Source organism: Thalassophryne amazonica, chromosome 1 (genome assembly GCF_902500255.1).
Source record: "Thalassophryne amazonica chromosome 1, fThaAma1.1, whole genome shotgun sequence".
Lineage (NCBI taxonomy): Eukaryota > Metazoa > Chordata > Actinopteri > Batrachoidiformes > Batrachoididae > Thalassophryne > Thalassophryne amazonica.
In genome coordinates, this window is record NC_047103.1 from 58,167,276 (window position 1) to 58,190,301 (window position 23,026).

Consider the following 23,026-nt stretch of genomic DNA (forward strand, 5'->3'; position numbering starts at 1 on the left):
CTACAAAGATTGGAGAGGTCTGTAATTTTTATCATGGGTACACTTCAACTGTGAGAGACAGAATCTAAAAAAATAAAAATTCAGAAGATCACATTGTATGATTAAATAATTGATTTGCATGAAGTATTTGATCACCTACCAACCAGCAAGAATTCTGGCTTTCACAGACCTGAGTTTTTCTTTAAGAAGCCTCTTATTCTGCACTCTTTACCTTTATTAATTGCACCTGTTTGAACTTGTTACCTTAATAAAAGACATCTGTCCACACCCTCAATCAATCACAGTCCAACCTATCCACCATGGCCAAGACCAAAGACCCTTCTAAGGACACCAGGAACAAAACTGTAGAGCCCCACAAGACTGAGATGGGCTACGGGACAACAGGCAAACAGCTTGGTGAGAAGGCAACAACTGTTGGTGCAGTTATTAGAAAATGGAAGAAACACAAGATGACTGTCGGTCTTCCTCAGTCTGGGGCTCCATGCAAGATCTCACCTGGTGAGATAAGGATGATTCTGAGAAAGCCCAGAACTACATGGGAGGACCTACCATTATTTAATGCTTCGATCTTAAATATGATCAATCTATCTTTGTTAGTTGGCTATGTACCACAGGCTTTTAAGGTGGCAGTAATTAAACCATTACTTAAAAAGCCATCACTTGACCCAGCTATCTTAGCTAATTATAGGCCAATCTCCAACCTTCCTTTTCTCTCAAAAATTCTTGAAAGGGTAGTTGTAAAACAGCTAACTGATCATCTGCAGAGTAATGGTCTATTTGAAGAGTTTCAGTCAGGTTTTAGAATTCATCATAGTACAGAAACAGCATTAGTGAAGGTTACAAATGATCTTCTTATGGCCTCGGACAGTGGACTCATCTCTGTGCTTGTTCTGTTAGACCTCAGTGCTGCTTTTGATACAGTTGACCATAAAATTTTATTACAGAGATTAGAGCATGCCATAGGTATTAAAGGCACTGCGCTGCGGTGGTTTGAATCATATTTGTCTAATAGATTACAATTTGTTCATGTAAATGGGGAATCTTCTTCACAGACTAAAGTTAATTATGGAGTTCCACAAGGTTCTGTGCTAGGACCAATTTTATTCACTTTATACATGCTTCCCTTAGGCAGTATTATTAGACGGTATTGCTTAAATTTTCATTGTTACGCAGATGATACCCAGCTTTATCTATCCATGAAGCCAGAGGACACACACCAATTAGCTAAACTGCAGGATTGTCTTACAGACATAAAGACATGGATGACCTCTAATTTCCTGCTTTTAAACTCAGATAAAACTGAAGTTATTGTACTTGGCCCCACAAATCTTAGAAACATGGTGTCTAACCAGATCCTTACTCTGGATGGCATTACCCTGACCTCTAGTAATACTGTGAGAAATCTTGGAGTCATTTTTGATCAGGATATGTCATTCAAAGCGCATATTAAACAAATATGTAGGACTGCTTTTTTGCATATACGCAATATCTCTAAAATCAGAAAGGTCTTGTCTCAGAGTGATGCTGAAAAACTAATTCATGCATTTATTTCCTCTAGGCTGGACTATTGTAATTCATTATTATCAGGTTGTCCTAAAAGTTCCCTAAAAAGCCTTCAGTTAATTCAAAATGCTGCAGCTAGAGTACTGACGGGGACTAGAAGGAGAGAGCATATCTCACCCATATTGGCCTCTCTTCATTGGCTTCCTGTTAATTCTAGAATAGAATTTAAAATTCTTCTTCTTACTTATAAGGTTTTGAATAATCAGGTCCCATCTTATCTTAGGGACCTCGTAGTACCATATCACCACAATAGAGCGCTTCGCTCTCAGACTGCAGGCTTACTTGTAGTTCCTAGGGTTTGTAAGAGTAGAATGGGAGGCAGAGCCTTCAGCTTTCAGGCAGGGAGACAGACACCCTCTCTACTTTTAAGATTAGGCTTAAAACTTTCCTTTTTGCTAAAGCTTATAGTTAGGGCTGGATCAGGTGACCCTGAACCATCCCTTAGTTATGCTGCTATAGACGTAGACTGCTGGGGGGTTCCCATGATGCACTGTTTCTTTCTCTTTTTGCTCTGTATGCACCACTCTGCATTTAATCATTAGTGATCGATCTCTGCTCCCCTCCACAGCATGTCTTTTTCCTGGTTCTCTCCCTCAGCCCCAACCAGTCCCAGCAGAAGACTGCCCCTCCCTGAGCCTGGTTCTGCTGGAGGTTTCTTCCTGTTAAAAGGGAGTTTTTCCTTCCCACTGTAGCCAAGTGCTTGCTCACAGGGGGTCGTTTTGACCATTGGGGTTTTACATAATTATTGTATGGCCTTGCCTTGCAATATAAAGCGCCTTGGGGCAACTGTTTGTTGTGATTTGGCGCTATATAAAAAAATTGATTGATTGATTGATTGACCTGGTCAATGACCTGAAGTTATGGGACCACAGTCGCAAATGACACACTACGCCATCATGGTTTAAAATCCTGCAGGGCAGCAAGTCCCCCTGCTCAAGCCAGCACATCTCCAAGCCTGTTTGAAGTTCACCACTGACCATCTGGATGATCCACAGGAGGCATGGGAGAAGGTCATGTGGTCAGATGAGACCAAAATTGAGCTTTTTGGTACCAACTCCACTCGCCGTGTTTGGAGGATGAGAACAACCCCAAGAACAGCGTCCCATCCGTGAAGCATGGTGGTGGAAATGTCATTTTTTTTTAGGTCTCTTTCCTGCAAAGGGGACAGAATGACTGCACCGTATTGAAGGGGGGTTTTGGCAAACAACAATAACACTATGTAACAAATTTTTATTTTTGTTTTGTTCCTGGGTACACAGTGTGTTTTTTCTAACCTGTTATGCCTTAAATAAATAGAAAATAGCTGTTATTCCACAGAAACTTTGCTTCTGTGATCAGGACAAAAATATTTTGAAATTTGTCTGTTTTTAAGAATATTCTCGATTCGCCTTCACTACTACTGAGTAGTCTTCTAGAATATTCTTTAACTGCTAGAACTGTCCAGAATTTTCTAGAAGTTTCCAGAATTATCTAGAAATTTCAAGAAACTTTTAGAACTTTCTAGAACGTTAAAAAAAAAAATCTAAGTTTGTGCTGAATGTAGTAATTTTTCCATAGACTTTAGACATAAGCAGTTGAAATATAACACTTAGAAGCCAGGAACAAAAATTGTTACATAGTGTAATATTAAGGCCTGTTTTTCTATTGTGTCAAATACTTATTTGATGCAGTAAAATGCAAATTAATTATTTAAAAATCATACAATGTGATTTTCTGATTTTAAGATTCTCTCATGGTTGAAGTGTACCTACAATAACAAATAAATCTCCATTCTTTGTAGGTAGGAAAACTTGCAAAATTGACAGAGGATCAGATACATATATATATATATTGAGTGTGTGTGTGTGTGTGTGTGTGTGTGTGTGTGTGTGTGTGTGTGTGTGTGTGTGTGTGTGTGTGTGTGTGTGTGTGTGTGTGTGTGTGTGTGTGTGTGTGTGTGTGTGTGTGTGTGTGTGTGTGTGTGTGTGTGTGTGTGTGTGTGTGTGTGTATTAACATGGCTTCACTTTTTCGGCAACTTTTGTTACAGCATTATTCCAAAATAGATGAAACTTGTGTTTTTTCCTCAAAATTTGACACAAAATGCCTCATAATGACAGTGTGAAATAAGGGTGTTTTTGTTTTTAATTAATTAAAAATGAAAAAACTAAAATCACGTACATAAATATTCATAGCCTTTGCCATTAAGCTCAGAATTGAGCTCCGTTACATCCTGTTTCCACTTATATCCTTGAGATGTTTCTACAGCTTAACTGAAGTCTACCTGGGGTCAATTCAGTTGATTGGACATGATTTGGAAAGGCACAGATATGAGTAGTGGGGTGTTGAGTAGAATTTTGTGGAGAAAAATGTATTTACTCCATTTTGGAATAAGTAAAGCGCTGTGAATACTTTCTGGATGCACCGTATGTATCCTCTACTGGTTTATTGATAACACTTTTATCTTTGACAATATCTGATGACTTTTTTTTTTCTTCACTTTGCAGAATCCTGAGACAGGAAAATATGAGTTTCGTTACATATTTGTGGACATAGACACATATCCAAGACGGACCATCAGTGTGGAAGACAATCGATCTGAAAGATGACGAACTTGGATACTCAGTTCATCACCAAAACATTGAGTGCATTTGAGTAAATTGTCTTTAATTTCTTGAAGAGGTGAAACACTGTCTCTTTGGTGTAAATGTTCTCACTTGAATCCTACATGTGTGTGTTTATTAAGCCTACACTGTGTTAAGGGCCTTTCACACAGAGTGAGTAAATGTGGTGCGCATCGCTCTAAAACCCCTTATTTTCAATTAGAAGCATCATTTACGCAGCAGTTTTCTAAAGAAAATATTTTTTTTACCTCAAGATTAATTTCTGATTACTGTACATTTTAAGTTATACGTTTCTTACATTAGAAAGCTTTCAATTAAAATAGATTCAAATAAAAGATTCTTTCGAAATATTTGAAGTTCATCTGTATGATTTCTTGATTAATATAATGAACCCTGGACATTAACTTTTAGACAAAAAGGCATGGAAAGTAATGTGTACATTTTTAAGGCTGGTAGATTCATTCATTCATATCTGCATTTCAACCAGGAAAAAGACACTGTAAATTAATAGAAATATAAACACAACAGTAGATGATGTAACAATGACTGCATCGTCTGTTAATTACGATTCCTCAATGTGGCATAATCCTCATGATAAACTTCTTTTAATTTAGTCATTTCAACATTTAATTACGTACTCGTTGACTGTCATTGTTAAAATGTAATCAGGACAGAGGAATTACTAAAATATGAATTTTACTATTCTCGTGATTGTGAACGCTTGGAAATTATGCTCAGTCTGGGCAGGGCTTCTTCTACCTGTGCAAGTGTCTTACTGACTTAACTTTGACTACATGGATGTTTATTCATTCATTCATTTCATGTTAAAATACAAAAGGAAACCTTTTTTTTTTTTTTTTCCAAATAATAAAGTAGTTGCTCTTTAAAGAGCCTTTGTTTTATTTAGAAGCAGGTGTGAGTTTGCAGAGACGACAGGTGAGCTGGACCCTCAGGACCTTTAACCAAATGAAGGTCTCCCCTGCAGCTTCAACCTCTTGGAGTTTTTGGAACCACTTTCCCCACATTTTGAAGAGCGGAGTCTCTTCTTCCTTCTTGATTTCAGGTTTTGATGTTCACTTCCATCACTGGAAGTTTCTGAAGTACATCTGTATTTACAAGGTTCTCTGCACAGCAAAAGTTGAAATGTTCCTGATTTGGGACAAGTGAAGAAATATGTTTCTTAAAATATAAAGAAACAAACAGTTCTGTGCTATATTCTTTAAAGTTTGATGACTAGATAGTAAAAAAAATCTTATTTAAAGTAGACTGTTCTTGTAGTTAGCAGTAACAATTACAACTAGATTGTTGTAATTGTAATTTGGAAAAAATAAACAATTTTAAAATATAAAATGTTCATTCAGCTCGACAGTGGTTCAACAAAAGGCTAAGCTAACAGCTGATAAAACCACAGCGTTCAGTGATACACTAACATTGCGTTTAATTTTCAGATTACTCATCTCAGACAAATTTGCAGAAGTGCCAATTGCTCAAATTGGGTGTGTATAAAGTGCCCTCCAAAAGTATTGGATCACTTAGTATTTCACACATTTTAATTTGTTTATGCCATTTCAAATACAAATACCCTAACCCATATGAGCATAAAAATAGGAAATGGAATGTGACCTTTTAATCTCTTGAAAAAGGTCAAAGTTAGTCATCATTTAACTTGTCCAAGGTCTCTGTCCCAAGAATGTTCCCTGTGAATTTAAAGACCCTGGCAGTAATAGGACTGGACTTATGCTGAGCACAGATGGACGGATGCAAGGCCTTCACAATACCACATGGCCATATTTTGGCCTCAGATAATAAAAATTTCAAAAATTGTCTTCCTTAAACTCAAACTGAAAGCAAAACTTGATACAAATTAATTCAAAATATAAAAGCCAAGATGATGTGTTGCATAAGTACAGTAGTGTTCAGAATAATAGTGCTATGTGACTAAAAGGATTAATCCAGGTTTTGAGTATATTTCTTATTGTTACATGGGAAACAAGGTACCAGTAGATTCTCACAAATCCAACAAGACCAAGCATTCATGATATGCACACTCTTAAGGCTATGAAATTGGTCTATTAGTAAAAAAAAAAGAAAGAAAAGGGGGTGTTCACAATAATAGTGTGGCATTTAGTCAGTGAGTTCATCAATTTTGTGGAACAAACGTGTGAATCAGGTGTCCCCTATGTAAGGATGAAGCCAGCACCTGTTGAACATGCGTTTCTCTTTGAAAGCCTGAGGAAAATGGGGCGTTCAAGACATTGTTAAGAAGAACAGCGTAGTTTGATTAAAAAGTTGATTGGACAGGGGAAAACTTATACCAGGTGCAAAAAATTATAGGCTAATCATCTACTATGATCTCCAATGCTTTAAAATGGACAAAAAAAAAAAAAAAAACAGATGCATGGAAGAAAATGGAAAACCACCATCAAAATGGATAGAAGAATTACCAGAATGGCAAAGGATCACCCATTGATCAGCTCCAGGATGATCAAAAACAGTCTGGAGTTACCTGTAAGTGCTGCGACAGTTAGAAGATGTCTGTGTGAAGCTAATTTATTTGCAAGAATCCCCCACAAAGTCCCTCTGTTAAATAAGACGTGCAGAAGAGGTTACAATTTGCCAAAGAACACATCAACTGGCCTAAAGAGAAATGGAGGAATACTTTGTGGACTGATGATAGTAAAGTTGTTCGTTTTGGGTCCAAGGGCCGCAGACACTTTGTGAAACAACCCCCAAACTCTGAATTCAAGCCACAGTTCACAGTGAAGACAGTGAAGCATGGTGGTGCAAGCATCATGATATGGGCATGTTTCTCCTACTATGGTGTTGGGCCTGTATATCACATACCAGGTATCATGGATCAGTTTGGATATGTCAAAATACTTGAAGAGGACATGCCCTTGAAATGGGTGTTTCAACAAGACAATGACCCCAAGCACGCTAGTAAATGAGCAAAATCTTGGTTCCATACCAACAAAATTAATGCCTCGCAGATGTGAAGAAATCATGAAAAACTGGTTATGCAACTCAATACTAGTTTAGTGATTCACAGGATTGCTAAAAAAGCAGTTTGAACATAATAGTTTTGAGTTTGTAGCGTCAACAGCAGATGCTACTATTATTGTGAACAACCCCTTTTCTACTTTTTTTTTTAATAGCCCAATTTCATAGCCTTAAGAGTGTGCATATCATGAATGCTTGGTCTTGTTGGATTTGTGAGAATCTACTGAATCTACTGGTACCTTGTTTCCCATGTAACAATAAGAAATATACTCAAAACCTGGATTAATATTTTTAGTCACATAGCACTACTATTATTCTGAACACTACTGTAATGGAACACTTTGGTATAATTCATTTACATAATCAGTTTTATTGCCAGTTTTCTTCTGACAAGTCAGAAAATGGATACATGAACATTTAAGTTCCTGAATATGTCTGCGACTTTTGCATCAATTATGAAGAAATATAAACAGTATGGCACTGTATAGTAAATCTGTATGAAGCAGGTAGTTCTCTAAAACTGAGTGACTGCAAGAAGAGGAGTGAAGAAAGCCACTAAGCTACGCATCTGTGACTGTGATTGGAGAAATTGTGCATCGTGCATGTTTTGTATTTTGTATCCCCAGTTGTACCGCTTCATGAAGTGGTATAGAGGAGGATTTTATTAAAAAGATCTGAAAGTTCAGGTATAATTTGCCAGAAGGTACAACTGAGATGCAAGCCTAGATTTGATGTTTTGGTGTTTATTTGTTCTTTTTTTTTTTTTTTTTTTTTTTTTTGTCTTTGAAATGGAATAAACAAGTCAAAATGTGTGAAATACCAATTGTTACAATACTTCTGAAAGGCAATGTATATCCAAAAGTGAAGAATTCCGAACTACATGCGTCTTCTGGCTTCTCTCGCTCGCTCACTCTCTGGGTCAGCTGCTTCAGCTCTGCCCCACGCCAAACACTCGCTGAAAAAGCTCCTCCTAGCAGGATGATGTCCTTCACGCATTATTCTGCTTTTTTCCCCTCCTCCTAATCTTGTGGTTATGTCTCTGAGTGAGTGTTTAACTTTTATTTTCAGTTTTTTTTTTTTTGTTTTTTTTTGGGGGGGGGGTTCATACGACTTCATAAACATGGCGACTGCAAGACTTGTTCAACCTCCGGCACAGAAACATAAACTCTGCACCTGTACGCATTCTACAACCCCTGGCAATAATTATGGAATCACCGGCCTCTGAGGATGTTCATTCAGTTGTTTAATTTTGTAGAAAAAAGCAGATCACAGACATGACACAAAACTAAAGTCATTTCAAATGGCAACTTTCTGGCTTTAAGAAACACTATAAGAAATCAAGAAAAATAATTGTGGCAGTCAGTAACGATTACTTTTTTAGACCAAGCAGAAGGAAAAAAATATGGACTCACTCAATTCTGAGGAATAAATTATGGAATCACCCTGTAAATTTTCATCCCCAAAACTAACACCTGCATCAAATCAGATCTGCTAGTTAGTCTGCATCTAAAAAGGAGTGATCACACCTTGGAGAGCTGCTGCACCAAGTGGACTGACATGAATCATGGCTCCAACACGAGAGATGTCAATTGAAACAAAGGAGAGGATTATCAAACTCACACAATGTTGCAAAAGATGTTGGTTGTTCACAGCTGTGTCTAAACTCTGGACCAAATACAAACAACATGGGAAGGTTGTTAAAGGCAAACATACTGGTAGACCAAGGAAGACATCAAAGCGTCAAGACAGAAAACTTAAAGCAATATGTCTCAAAAATCGAAAATGCACAACAAAACAAATGAGGAACGAAGGGGAGGAAACGAGTCAACGTCTGTGACCGAACTGTAAGAAACTGCCTAAAGGAAATGGGATTTACATACAGAAAAGCTAACCGAAAGCCATCAACACCTAAAGAGAAAAAAACAAGGTTACAATGGGCTAAGGAAAAGCAATCGTGGACTGTGGATGACTGGATGAAAGTCATATTCAGTGATGAATCTCGAATCTGCATTGGGCAAGGTGATGATGCTGGAACTTTTGTTTGGTGCCCTTCCAATGAGATTTATAAAGATGACTGCCTGAAGAGAACATGTAAATTTCCACAGTCATTGATGATATGGGGCTGCATGTCAGGTAAAGGCACTGGGGAGATGGCTGTCATTACATCATCAATAAATGCACAAGTTTACGTTGATATTTTGGACACTTTTCTTATCCCATCAATTGAAAGGATGTTTGGGGATGATGAAATCATTTTTCAAGATGATAATGCATCTTGCCATAGAGCAAAAACTGTGAAAACATTCCTTGCAAAAAGACACATAGGGTCAATGTCATGGTCTGTAAATAGTCCGGATCTTAATCCAATTGAAAATCTTTGGTGGAAGTTGAAGAAAATGGTCCATGACAAGGCTCCAACCTGCAAAGCTGATCTGGCAACAGCAATCAGAGAAAGTTGGAGCCAGATTGATGAAGAGTACTGTTTGTCACTCATTAAGTCCATGCCTCAGAGACTGCAAGCTGTTACAAAAGCCAGAGGTGGTGCAACAAAATACTAGTGATGTGTTGGAGCATTCTTTTGTTTTTCATGATTCCATATTTTTTTCCCTCTGCTTGTCTAAAAAAGTAACCATTACTGACTGCCACAATTTTTTTTCCTGATTTCTTATAGTGTTTCTTAAAGCCAGAAAGTTGCCATTTGAAATGACTTTAGTTTTGTGTCATGTCTGTGATCTGCTTTTTTTCTACAAAATTAAACAACTGAATGAACATCCTCCGAAGCGGTGATTCCTTAATTTTTGCCAGGGGTTGTACGCATGCAGAAGTAACAAAATGATCACACTGCGCACACAGTGTGAAGGTACCTTTAGAGAGCTGAACTTAAAGATGCAAACTTGGAGCATTAATAAATACCTTGTAGTTTGAGATAAAAAGTTTGTTTCTGTGATTTTTTTTAAGACATTGCACAGCTTATGATTTCAACATTGAGGGGGTGACCCCAATTTTGTCATCTTGAATTTGATGATTTTACATCAACTCCTTCCTGACTTCCACCTCATGAATGTGACCCAGACATGTTTGAGCTGATTTTGTAGCCAATCCAGTATCCTACAGAGTGAGCAAAAATCTAGACTGTGTGTATATGAATGTGAAGACTTGTTATACCCACGACAAGAGCACCAACTCCTGTATGGATTTTGAAGAAACTAATTTAGGCAGATGTGCATAAAGAGAAAGCACATGATACTGACCTCAAGCAGAACTCCTAAAGCATATGGTGAATGTTAATGTTGCGCAGTGGGAGCATACCATATGATGATGTGCATGAAATAATTCTGATTTCATGTCTTCAAGGTGAGCTAATGGGACTCCTGTCAATTACAAAGGTTGCCCATTTTGATAATTTGGGTATTTCATTACAAAATGATTTACTGCCATTGCCCAGCATACGGTACATATAAGTACCTAGTGTGGCGGGGCGCTTTGTGTTTTCTTCACTGTTTTAATTTTAATATTTCTTTTGTCTTATGCATTTGTGTTACAAAGTAAAGAATTGCACAAATAACTGTAGATATGAGAATTATTTGTGTGTGTGTGTGTGTGTGTGTGTGTGTGTGTGTGTGTGTGTGTGTGTGTGTGTGTGTGTGTGTGTGTGTGTGTGTGTGTGTGTGTGTGTGTGTGTGTGTGTGTGTGTGTGTGTGTGTGTGTGTGTGTGTGTGTAATCCCCGCAGTTCCCAGGTGAAGCATACACATAATGGATCCACTGAGCAGGGACATAAAATTTTGGTTCATAGGGGCAAAAACTCTGTATTCAGACTTGAAATTTTGGATTCTGGGACATACAGAGGATGTTAAAACCTAAATAAAATATTATTTATGACAGATTGAGTTTATTCTGCAACATCAATATAAATACACAAAGGTGAATATATCAGTGACACACAGATAACATAATCTAATATATAAAGTTGACCGTGAGTGTGTGTTTGCTATGCACAGCCACAGTAATTAAGCAATCACTAAAAACGTATCCCAGAGCAATGCAGTAATATGACATACTGTCAACTTTTTATCATCATTCACTTGATTCTCATGAATGTCACAAATTGCTCTCTGAAAATTGATGACCACATACACACAATGCAACACCTAAGACCAGCTGAGTCTGAAGTCCATCCCTGCTGAAGAAACCCCTGAACCTGTAACTGCTCTGGGACCTCTGACCCTTGACCTATGGACTGAAGTGTGAGCAATGTTGGCTCCTTTGGTTCAAAGGAGTCTACACCTAGGGTCTCTTTATTGAGAGAGTAGGGTCAACTAAGAACATGGTGCCTTTTGGGGGCCAACTGCGCTGAACTACTGAATAAATCTATTATGTTTTCAACTGTTTTATGCTTCTGCAGTTCTGTAACTCTGTGTTCTGCAATGACGTGACAGTTTTAAGATTCTCTATCACTTGATAATGCTTTATTATGAATTAATTTGACCGTCAACAAGCTTTTCTTTCTCCAATCATCACCTCCATTTCAAAGATAAGCTGTACAATTTCCTCTTTTTCCAACCCCGTGTTTTAAAGTTGTGACTTCTCTGCCAAAAGTATGTGATCCCGAAATGTAATCAGCATCTGCACTGCAAAAACTATTAAAACATGAGAGACAAAAGAGTGAGCAGAAAAGTGTCAAATCACAGCCTTTTGCACTGTCTGATTTAACAAGTGTACGTCCAGACTGCGGGTCCGAGTCTTAGCACGATGTGAAAAAAATAAACGGTAATTTTCTAATGACAGAAATGACTCCAGTCCCACATGCGAGGTTTTTTTTTAATGGAAATACATTGCGATCGGACGAGACCTTTTATCCAATGTGAGCAAAAAATCTGATACAAAATCTGTTATGTACGGTGTTTATTACATGGAAAACAATACAAAAACATTGGGACTTTTTTGTCCACTGACTGCGAATATCTGGTTTATACGATGAGGGTTTAGGTGAGTTTTACTGTACATGGGACTGAACAATAAATTTACCTCTCAGAACTTTGACGATGAAGTCGCTTGCACATTTTTCCACATCTTTCTGGCTGAAATAATTAAGTTATTATATGGCTATGTTGTTTTAGTAATTTTATAGCAGGTTGGTTGTAGTGATTTTATGTTCATTTTCACAGTTTTAAAGGTTATTTTATTGTTGATTGTATTTTTTGTGTTTTTTATTGTTTAAACGTTGGTCTTGTTTTATTGGTTGTGCAGTAGAACCCCCCCCCCCCCCCCATTCACAAAACCAAATTTCTCCAAAAGGTGACAATTAATGAAGAACTTTGAACTTTGCTTCTATCCCACATCGCTGACTTTTATTTACCCAAATTTGTCTTCTGTTCAGATCTGAAGGGAATCTGAATGTCTTGATGCCCTTGTGTCTATTTGTGCATCCAAATACACAACAACCCACATTTTCAGTGAAAAAATAAATAAAATAGCTGGATTTACATGCAGACAGATTAACAGCGAATGTTATTTTGAACCCAAGATGGCACCACAAATCACGTGGCCATTTTTTTTGTTTCAACTCATGTCACTACTCTGAATTAAGAGACTCTAACTACACCTTAAGTAACTTGAAATATACAATGACATAGCTAAAATGCATCTCTATTACCCATGCGTAGAACAGGTAACAAGTAAAGCATAAACACTTATTTCCATTGTGGTTCTTGTGAAATTATCACTTGACAAAATAGAGGAGCTTGATTGAACATGTATAAGTTGTACATAAGACAACAGGATCGTAATAATTAATGTAAATAACAACAGGCGTATAATTAAACTAAACACACACACACACACACATATATATATACATATAGAGATGGAGAGAGAGAGAGAGTTTGCACTGGGATACCAATTAAACAACTGCAAATTATAAAGAAGGCGATGCTCATACGGCAATTTCACAACTTTAACATTGAATTTGTTCCATACAAATTAAGCCTTTTATTTGCATGTGATTTATTTATTTTTAAGTCTACGTGGAAATTGCAGTGTCCTGGTACCAACTAAGGCTTCTTTTTTAAAATAATGTTACTCCAAAGAAATGATCAATTTCAGACGTTACATACATTAGTCCACTAGATGTCACCAACGCAAAGCCAGTTTCGAGCACTGATCTGTATCCGTTCAAGTCGCTGAAGCAAACTGGCGGCCATCTTACCACTCACAAGTTACGTGGACCGCAGATACACGGCAACAATTTAGAGGAATAACCGAACTGATTCTCTCATTTCCTTATTTTTGTTCTAACCTTCATCCCTCCTAATCTGTCTGCCATGATTAGCTAATGATGATTCTTTAATCAGCAAGCTTAATATATATATATATATATATATATATATATATATAGAGAGAGAGAGAGAGAGAGAGAGAGAGAGAGAGAGAGAGAGAGAGAGAGAGAGAGAGAGAGAGCAATGACAATATTTATTACACAATCAGCCTAATATAGGAATAAAGCTCGTAGCAACAACAACTAAAGCTCCAAAACTATGCACAAGTAGACCTAATAAATGTCAAAATAGTTCTTCCAACACGAAACTCAACATGTGGCTACACACAAGCCACGTATTATTAATTATTAATTATTATTATTATTTTATTATTATCTGTCTTTTTGATGGAATAAGGGATAGAACTCTTTAAATTATTAATTACTTTCCATTTCAATCATGCTCACAAGTGAAATGTTTGTCTTTGAACTGGCAATTTGCAGTTTATAGCTGCACACGAAGGCATTTTTTGGCAAAATCATAAAGAATAAAATTGCGTGCGTCTGGTTAAAGCCCGGTGGAAAAGACCTTTCAGGAGCAGTATATGCGAGTGGTAATATGGCGGCCAATTTGCTTCAAAATATACAGATCAGTGGGTATCAGTGCGCGTTTCAGGAGAGCTAGCTAATACTTCCGGTTCACAGGTCAACTCACATAAAGGAATTGCCGACGTTATTTCCGCTCGAACGAAGACGCTGTTATTCTTGCAACATAACAGCTTAAAGAGCCGAAAGAAGTTCACTGTCGACAAAAAACGGTATGTAAACAGTTTAAAAGTCAGTCGTTGTATGCGCTATTTTCTGCCAAGCTACTTCCAGTGTTGTTAACAAAGAAGCAAAATTATCGCAATCGCACAACTGGGCTATTAGCCTATCTGCTAGCTAAAAGTGTTCAATCCTATGTGGTTGGGAGTATTATTGTTGATTTTTTTTTTATGTTTTACTGGTGGCATAACAAGACAAGAAAGGACTGTAAACACTTCTCCATGCAAGGCCTGTGTTTTTATGTTCTCCTTCGAACAAAGTCTGTAAGCCAGTTTCGAGTTTATCAGCGCGCCTGCGCGGAGAGCTAGCGAACATGGTTCAGAGGTCAGTGCGTACAAACGAGTTGTCGACGCCGTTCACGCTGGTAAAAAGGCACTGTTTTTGAAGCAACACAACAGCTTAAAGAGCCCAAATAGGTTGCACTGGACAAAAGTGGTATGTAAACAGTTCAAAGTTAGTATTTTTATTTATTTATTTTTCATCCATTTGCCCCCTTCTGAGCACTCCCCCTGCCTTCACTGCATGTGTGTCATTTCCAGAGAGTCACCGATTATCACCTTGTTTCTGCTTAAAATTGCACTCCAGTCACCATCTATCTCAGCAGCAGATTTCTGAAGCTTTTGTCCATCAGTCATTTCAGCATTATTTCATAATAAGATGGGGGAGGGACTAGAGCGCCAGAGCAGCCCGTCTTGAGTCTGACTCTCTACACCCAAAGTGATCAAAGGGAAGGCCGTTGTTGTTTCTTCTGTATATTAATGACATATGTTTGGTTTCCAAGTCCGTCAGTTGTATTTTGTTTGCTGATACGACTGTGTTTTGTAGTGGGGATCACTTGGGACAGGCCGACATGATGGAGAAGGAACTACAGAAGTTTAAACAATGGTTTGATTCAAACAAATTATCGCTCCCCTTTGTAAGACAAAGTGTATTATATTTGGAAACAAGTCCAGAATTTCCTGCAGAAATTTATTATTAAATGATATTGAAATTGAAACTATAACTGATACAAAATTTCTTGATGTTATTGATGATAAACTGAGCTGGAAAATGCATATTAATTTTGTTAAATCCAAAATGTCAAAAGCCATTGCAATTCTGCATAAAGCACAAGATTTAATTTCCCAACACTCATTAACTATGTTCTATCACTCATTGCTTGTTCCATACATGACCTACTGTATTGAGGTATGGGGAAATACATATAAAACTAATACTAATCCAGTATTTTTGTTGCAAAAGAAAGCTGTAAGAATTACTTGTAACAAATCACATTGTGAGCCAACGAATCCATTGTTTGCCTGTTTACATATTCTAAAATTCTGGGACTTGGTTGATTACTTTACAATACAAATTATGTATGAAGTTAAAAATAAACTGCTGCCACAACATGTCCAGGATCTGTTTAAACTGAGGGACTCCAGTTATAATTTGAGAGAAATTTTATTGTTTGAAAAATCAAGGATCCGAGCTACTGCAAAAAGTCATTGTGTATCTGTCAAAGGTATTAACATCTGGAACAACTGTCCCGACAACATTAAAGTACTTGGTACGTTAGTAGGCTTTAAAAGACATTACAAGAATAACAAAATTGCATGTTATAGTTGAAGACTTAGGTCTATTGATTTGTTATTACTTTCAGGTTTGTGTGTTATGTGCCAGTATTGTCTGGTTATATTTTGTAAATTTGAGTTCATTGACTAAGTTTGCACATTTTTTCTTTTTGGTATTGTCATCGTGTGTGCGTATGTATGTATGTACATGTAGGTATGTATATGTGTATATATCTGCATATGTATGTATGTGTATGTATACGAGGTCTGTGAGAAAAGTATCCGACCTTTTTATTTTAGGCAAAAAATATATGGATTTGATTCATATGTTTTTTTCGTCAGCCAAGCTTGAACCTTCGTGCGCATGCGTGAGTTTTTCCACGCCTGTCGGTTGCGTCATTCGCCTGTGGGCAGGCTTTGAGTGAGCACTGGTCCACCCCTCTCGTCGTTGTTTCATTGCGAGGAAATGGCGGAATGATTTGGGCTTTTTTTCCCATCAGAATTGTATTTATTTGTTATTTTATTTATTGTGTATTTATTTGTTACTATAGCTTTAAGGACGGCCCACAATGGCGCACGGCGCTCCGAGCCGCCATCGAGAGGCAGAAACCACCACATCATTTATAAACGGATCGCTGTATGGAGCCGGGACCGTCATGTGCAATTTCTCTGCTTATCACAAGAGCTGGATATCAGCCATTTTCTGGCAGATTTCACTTTTAACAAGAGATTTTGTCATGGAAAGCTGCGCGGAGGCTTCGCGCATCACGACCGATTCGCTGATGAAGTGAGACAAAGGAACACCTCTGTTTCGGAGTGTTGAAGGACAAGTTGGGACATGCCCAGCTCTCCACAATTTCTCTTATACTCACTCGACTGGTAAGCACTGAAAGCCGAGATAAGTTGACTGTATGGGCATGTGGGGAAAACTGTTCTGTCCTTGATCCCCTAGGGCAGGGACTGTCTCCAGTGTAAATGTTACTCCCCATCAATCACCCTTTTCTGACACCTATAGACACATGACAGTCGTGCTTACCCCGACCTCAGGGGGAGGTCGGAATACAAACTCCGTCGACTGGAAAAGTAATTAACAGTTGGCCTCAAGAGTGGGCAAAGTTAGCGGCAAAGTTTATAGTATCTGGTAGCAAGAGACTACGGTCTTATCAGACAGTTTCACTGTGTAGCAAAGTACAGAAGAGTTGGGAGGGAGATGACATAATTAAATAAAAGTAATTAATCATGTTGTTTCATAATTTAACATCAAAACCACCTACGGGCATAATTTTAACAAGCTCCAAGAAACTTCAATATGTTCACCACAGCAGTAGCTTAAAGCATTGCAATCTGCAGAATGAGGACAAATTTATTTATCAGTACATTTTGCCCAGAATGCATTGCATTGGTCCAACTTGAAGTGGTGGCCAGTTATTGTTCACCTTTCGGCGCTTGTGCATTGGTATTTTAATTGTATGCTAATCGTGTGAATGACGTAGTGGGTACTGATTTTCTGATTGACTGAGAATTTACATACTACCAGAAATATCCTACGAATAAAATACTTGCCTGCGAGGCTGCTGAGTCTGTAAAATGGAGATATTCATCTCGCTGGTTAATTGTGACTACAAGACTCAAACAAAAAAATAAAATCGCATATTGTGTGGTTAAAAAGCAGTGGCGGCAGGCGGGCGGACGTCACTGTTATCTCCATTCGCTCCCTCGCAGCCCTGACATGGACTGGGTGGACAGCTAAGAGCGCACACTTCAGGGGACAGCAGCAGCAGCTTTCCAGGTAGAGGGTCTTCTGTGCATGATCATCCCTCATTCAAATGCTTCAAGAGAAAGAACTTCTCCCAAGATTGCAACACAGAGCAGAACAGACTCATCCAGTGGCACTGCATGTGCTCTTAGCTGCACCTGTACTCTCCTGTCCCATTCCATTACATTTTATTTATTTAACAGTGAATATGGTTTTGTCTATTTGACTCTTTTACTTCTTATATATGTGTTTTTCTTTTCTTTTCTTATTGCTCCAGTAACCCCAGATCAAATTCCTTCTACATGTGCAAACTTACTTGCCGATGAATTTTGATTCTGATTTTGATTCAGACTCAACTCAGATTGCATGGACAATGACTTCAAACCTATGAAAGATTGGCATTTAGCTCTACTGGAATTACAGTTTTACATACTGTGCATTAAGTAAATTCATTAATTAGGATTTGATAAGTAATAAGGATTAATTAATAAGAAAGGGGGGAAAAAATGTGCAGCGATCTACAGGGCTCAAGGGTGGGTTGCACATTCATGATACATTTATGGCAAAAAAACAAAAATTCTCTCTGTTTCCCAGAGTTGACAGGTATGGTTAAGCAGCAACTCAGTCTAAGCCTGACAGTTAGCCTGGTCCGGGCCAGGTTACTTTGCCAGCATATGTTACCGTGGTAACTTAGTTTTAACTATGCTTTGCTTTATGGAACCGGGTGCACTGGAAAATAAGACAGACTAATGAAATAAGCCTGGCTTGTTTGGTAATCCTGTTTTATGGAACGGGCCCCAGGAAAGGACTTATGTAATATGGGTGAGCCGTTAGCTCTGTTAATGGTTTATAAATGTGATACAGTGACTATTAATTCTGCAGTTTACTGCTTTTGTTAAAGATGACAGTGTTTGGGATTTTATTTTTTGTGCATTCAATTTGTGTAATGTTTACGAACACAACATAGGTGAGCTGTTCCTGTAACAGTTTTTAAATATAATACAGTGATAAACTGTGACTATTAATACTGCAGTTTACCACTTTTGATAAAGATGATGACCATGTTTGGGATTTTACTTTGTGGTGTTAATTTTTCTTGTGTTTTTTTGTGTCATTAGCTCTGTTAATGGTTTATAAATATCATATAGAGAGAAACTGTGGCTTCTAATACTGTGATTTACTGCTTTTGATAAAGATAACAGTGTTTTGGGATTTATTTATTTATTTATCATGCGTTCACTTTGTTTGTGGTCCTGGGAATCCATGGTTTGTATGACTTGACCTTTGAACAGCAGCCCCTGCGGCACTTAAACTCGAAACTGGCTTATTTAATGTTGAAAATGTGTGTGTGTATATATATATATATATATATATATATATATATATATATATATATATATATATATATATATATATATATATATATATTCTTTCAGTCTAGCTTTTCACTTATGCAAGGAAATTTTTCTACTAACAACATACTTGAATGTTATGAAAAAGGAAGCATTTTTCTTATGTTAAAAGAAACAGATGAGAAAAATTAAAAGGATGTTTTATTTTTAAAACATTGAGAGCCACATTTAATTGTGACATTGTGTTGTTGAAATAAGAAGCTTGCTTCACTTTCAGATGAGTGGTCAAGAATTTCTACAATCCTGGTCTGTTTCCTATAGTTACATTGAAATAAGATTGGTGTCATTTCCAAAACATAGCACATCACACTTTTTACATTTTTAATCTGTTTCTTTTAGTTTTATAAACATTAAAAAATGTTTGCATTTTCACAACACAGAGGAACAAATTTGTTCCTTTTTAGCCATATTAAGTTAAACAGGATGTTTCATTTTCAGTGGTAGTATGAATGCTTTCAAATTTAAGTCAACTCGCACCTGGCACACTCCCACCTTAGTCATCTTGCACCCAACCTGGTCAACGTGTAAAGTGAATTAGGAATCAGAGAATGTAGAATCAGGGTTTTCCCCAGAAATCTTTAGTATGGCGGTGCTGTTGGCAGTTAATACCAGAGATGGCGTGCGTAGTGAGTCATTTTGACTGGTTTTAGATGCATTGAAAGCAAGAATAATAGATAAAAAAAATGACACTTATGTTGTAATATCAAAGTTTTTTTTTGCATTTTTCCAGTCTAAGTTAAGAAAATAAAGAACGTTGAAAAGTTTAAAAACACATTATTTGATGGACATAGCATTTGCTCTCTTCTTCAAAAATTACACACTGTACCTTTAATCCAGTAAGACAGGCAGAGGTTTTAATGTCATGTTGACAGTTTAGGGTTTGTTTTTTCCTCCAACATTTTTGAGTGGGATTGCACACTTTTTTAAAAAACAATATAACCCCGAATTGTCTTGTTTGAACAAGAGCTAAATTTGCACTGATTTTATTGTCAAATCAGAATCCGTTTTATTGCCATGTAAGTTCTCACATACAAGTAATTTGATGTGGGGTCATTGGTGCATAAACAACAATAATAAAAAGAAAACAAAAAATATTCTGCAAGATGTAACAGGAAGAAGTAAAGAAGAAAATCTGCTCTTTAATGATGAAACCCTGGATGAAAAACTTGCTGAATCAGTTTTTCCACACTTTAATGTTTCACTGAGGCTGTATGGTAAAATTGCATTGCTGCTTTTTTACAGCATGTAGCTTTGCTGTTCACGCTTTTTCCTCCTCCCTTCCTTCCCTCTCTCGCTGGCTATGCAGGCAGAAGGAGCTCTTTTTATTGGAAGACATTGAGTTTTTTTTTTTTTCTTTTCACTGAAATGCTGTGATCTCTTACTCTGAGCTGCAGCGCTGTTCTGCTCATTTCTCTGCCGGTAGGGGAGGGGCAAGCAGGCAGTCCAGCACAAACACAGCCTTGCTGGATTTAAAAAAAAAAAACTACCTGAGAGCAGGGCACAGTATAACGGCACTGTCATAACACTATAAGGGTGTAACGCTGTTGTTCCATTGTCTGGGGAGAACCCTGAGAATTGTAACAGACCCGTAACAATCAGAACTGAAAGTTTAGTGTGGTTTTGTTTTGAGTGTTGCTCTTTTTCATATATATAACAATTGACCACGAATTTAGGGTTGACTAAAACAAAGGTTGGGTTGACCCATTGCCAGCTGCGGCTTGTCTATCCCTTGAGGTTCTAGAGGTTTAAGTGAAGTCTAATGTTTTTCACTTTTTTTTTTTTTTTTTTTTACAGAAATGGTGATTTGTGCTGTACAGGGATGTAGCAATGGGAAATACAAGCTTGACAAATGGAAATTAAATGCATGTGATGTTCATCCAGGGACAAAAAAGGGATGTGGAAGCTGTATTTGCCCTCCCCCTTTTGTGTTATACCCCTTTCCAACAGAGAGGAAGGACCCAAATGCCCGCAAACACTGGATTCGACTCATTAATAGGAAAGATATAAAGACGGGAAAAAACTGGATGCCAAGACATTTCTCCAGAGTGTGTTCTGTTCACTTTCCAGATGGCAGCCCAACAGACACGCACCCATACCCCACCCTGAATCTTGGTTATGTCACCCGAGGGAGGGGGGGCAAACCACGTAAGCCACTAGCAGAACGACACATGTTACAAGTTAAGAAGACGGAACCAGAAGAACCCATAAAAATCAAGGTTGAAGACACTTTTGATTCAGTGCCAGTAGATGATCACAAAGTCCCTGAGAATGCCAGTGAGCACAATTGGCATAATTACTGTATTCATGATAAGGGCTGTGAAGGATGCAACAAATTAGCCAAAGAGCTGAAGTGCGCAGTTCAAGAATTTGAAACACTCACAGATCAATTGGAAATCCAGTCTAAGAACAAGAATGTTCGTAATACTACTGTGATAAACAAATTCATCAGAACTGATAAGAAGGTACGCCAAAATACAGGGTTGCCAAATCAAAGTACTTTGGACTCATTATACAGTCACCTTGAGCCAAGGTTGAAAGAAATGCGGTATTGGGGTGGAGTGAAAAAAGTGACCAGTACCAAGATTTTCAGGAGATGTAAAAAATCATCAAATAAGCGTGAGCCACAGAGAAAATTGAATGGGAAGAGTGAATTTGTGCTTGTGTTAATGAAGCTTAGACTGGGACTTTCAAACATATTCCTGAGTGACCTGTTTAACATTAGCGTGAGTACCTGCTCCAAGATATTCAACACATGGATACGCTTCCTTGCTAAAGAACTGAAACCACTGATTTATTGGCCATCCGGAGACATAATACGGAAATTGCTTCCACCAAGCCTGGCATCAAAATATTCATCATTACGATGCACACTGGACTGTATGGAAGTGTTCATTGAAAGACCGAACCATTTAGAACTGCAGGCTATGACATGGTCAGACTGCAAAAAGCACAGTACGGTGAAATACCTCATTGCCATTGCACCTAATGGCATGATTACTTTCTTGTCTGAAGGTTACGGAGGGGGAGGATCAGACAAAGACATTGTCATTGCCTCTGGATTTTTGGACCTTTTGGATCCTGGTGATGAAATCCTTGCTGACCGTGGTTTCATTATAAACGGTGAACTTCTGATGCACCATGCTAAACTGCACATCCTTCCTCCCAGCTTAAGCATTGATCAACAAACTACTGCTGATGTTGCAAAGACAAGAAAAATTGCAAATGCCAGGATTCACGTAAAACGGGCTATTGGGAGGATGAAATGGTTTGCCATATTAAGAAACACTGTGCCAATTACTTTTGTTCCACTCCTGAATGACACTGTGTTAGTCTGTGCAGCACTTTGTAATTTGCTACCCCCACTCGTGTGCTGAGACTTTAAACACTATAATTAAGGATGACTACCCCTGTAAATAAAATCTCCCAAGGACTAAGATTCGGATTGTGGAAGTTGAGTGTGGGAATTCTATGATTGACTGGCCTTGGTTTTATTAATAATGATATTTGTACAATTGTTAACAAATGACAACATATGTTGCATTAAAAAATAGAATGTTTCTTATCTTATTTTAAAGACATTTATTCTTGTTTACATGGTGTTGCATTGTCTTGCAATTTTTTAAATGCCCAGGTTTTGCTATACAGGCATAACCCAATATAACATTAATGGAATACAGAAATTTTTTTGCCTAAATGTAAGTAAAAGCCCCATTCATTAAAACTTGTCTTCCCACAAAGTTTTGTCTTTTTTTTTTTGTACATTTCATGCTTGCCATACTGAATGTGAGAGATAGTGGTTTACAGTCCAAGAGATATTTTGTGGCCCCATTTCAATGAAACTGAGTTCACGCATTCTTATTAGCACTGTATAGAAAGTCAGAAATATTTATCATAACTGTTTTTATTTACATGACGATGGGGGAGAGGTCTGCAAGAAGGTCAAGCTGGTGAGATCTCGATCGTCTTTACACCTTCATTGTACTGTACATATAATTTGGAATGGAATATTATAGTTGTACATCAGCATTTCCGTGGAAGCAGGAGACAACAATGGGCGATTGG

The 23,026-nt window shown here is 37.7% G+C and overlaps 1 protein-coding gene across 5 annotated transcripts in view; it reads left to right on the forward strand.

The window, feature by feature from the left end:
- timm21 (translocase of inner mitochondrial membrane 21) overlaps nucleotides 1-22,682 on the forward strand; it is a 41,102-nt gene extending 18,420 nt beyond the window's left edge. Inside the window, exons 1-2 of one of the 5 annotated variants that reach the window (XM_034170454.1) lie at nucleotides 14,129-14,236; nucleotides 20,759-22,682. In XM_034170454.1, the coding sequence (XP_034026345.1) occupies nucleotides 20,761-22,338 (1,578 nt within the window). In that variant the 5' untranslated portion in view covers nucleotides 14,129-14,236; nucleotides 20,759-20,760 and the 3' untranslated portion in view covers nucleotides 22,339-22,682. Of the gene's footprint in view, nucleotides 1-4,047; nucleotides 4,156-14,128; nucleotides 14,237-20,758 lie in introns of those variants that run through there. The other 4 variants (XM_034170478.1, XM_034170470.1, XM_034170446.1 and 1 more) reach the window with 4 other exon arrangements.
- The last annotated feature ends 344 nt before the right edge of the window (nucleotides 22,683-23,026 follow it).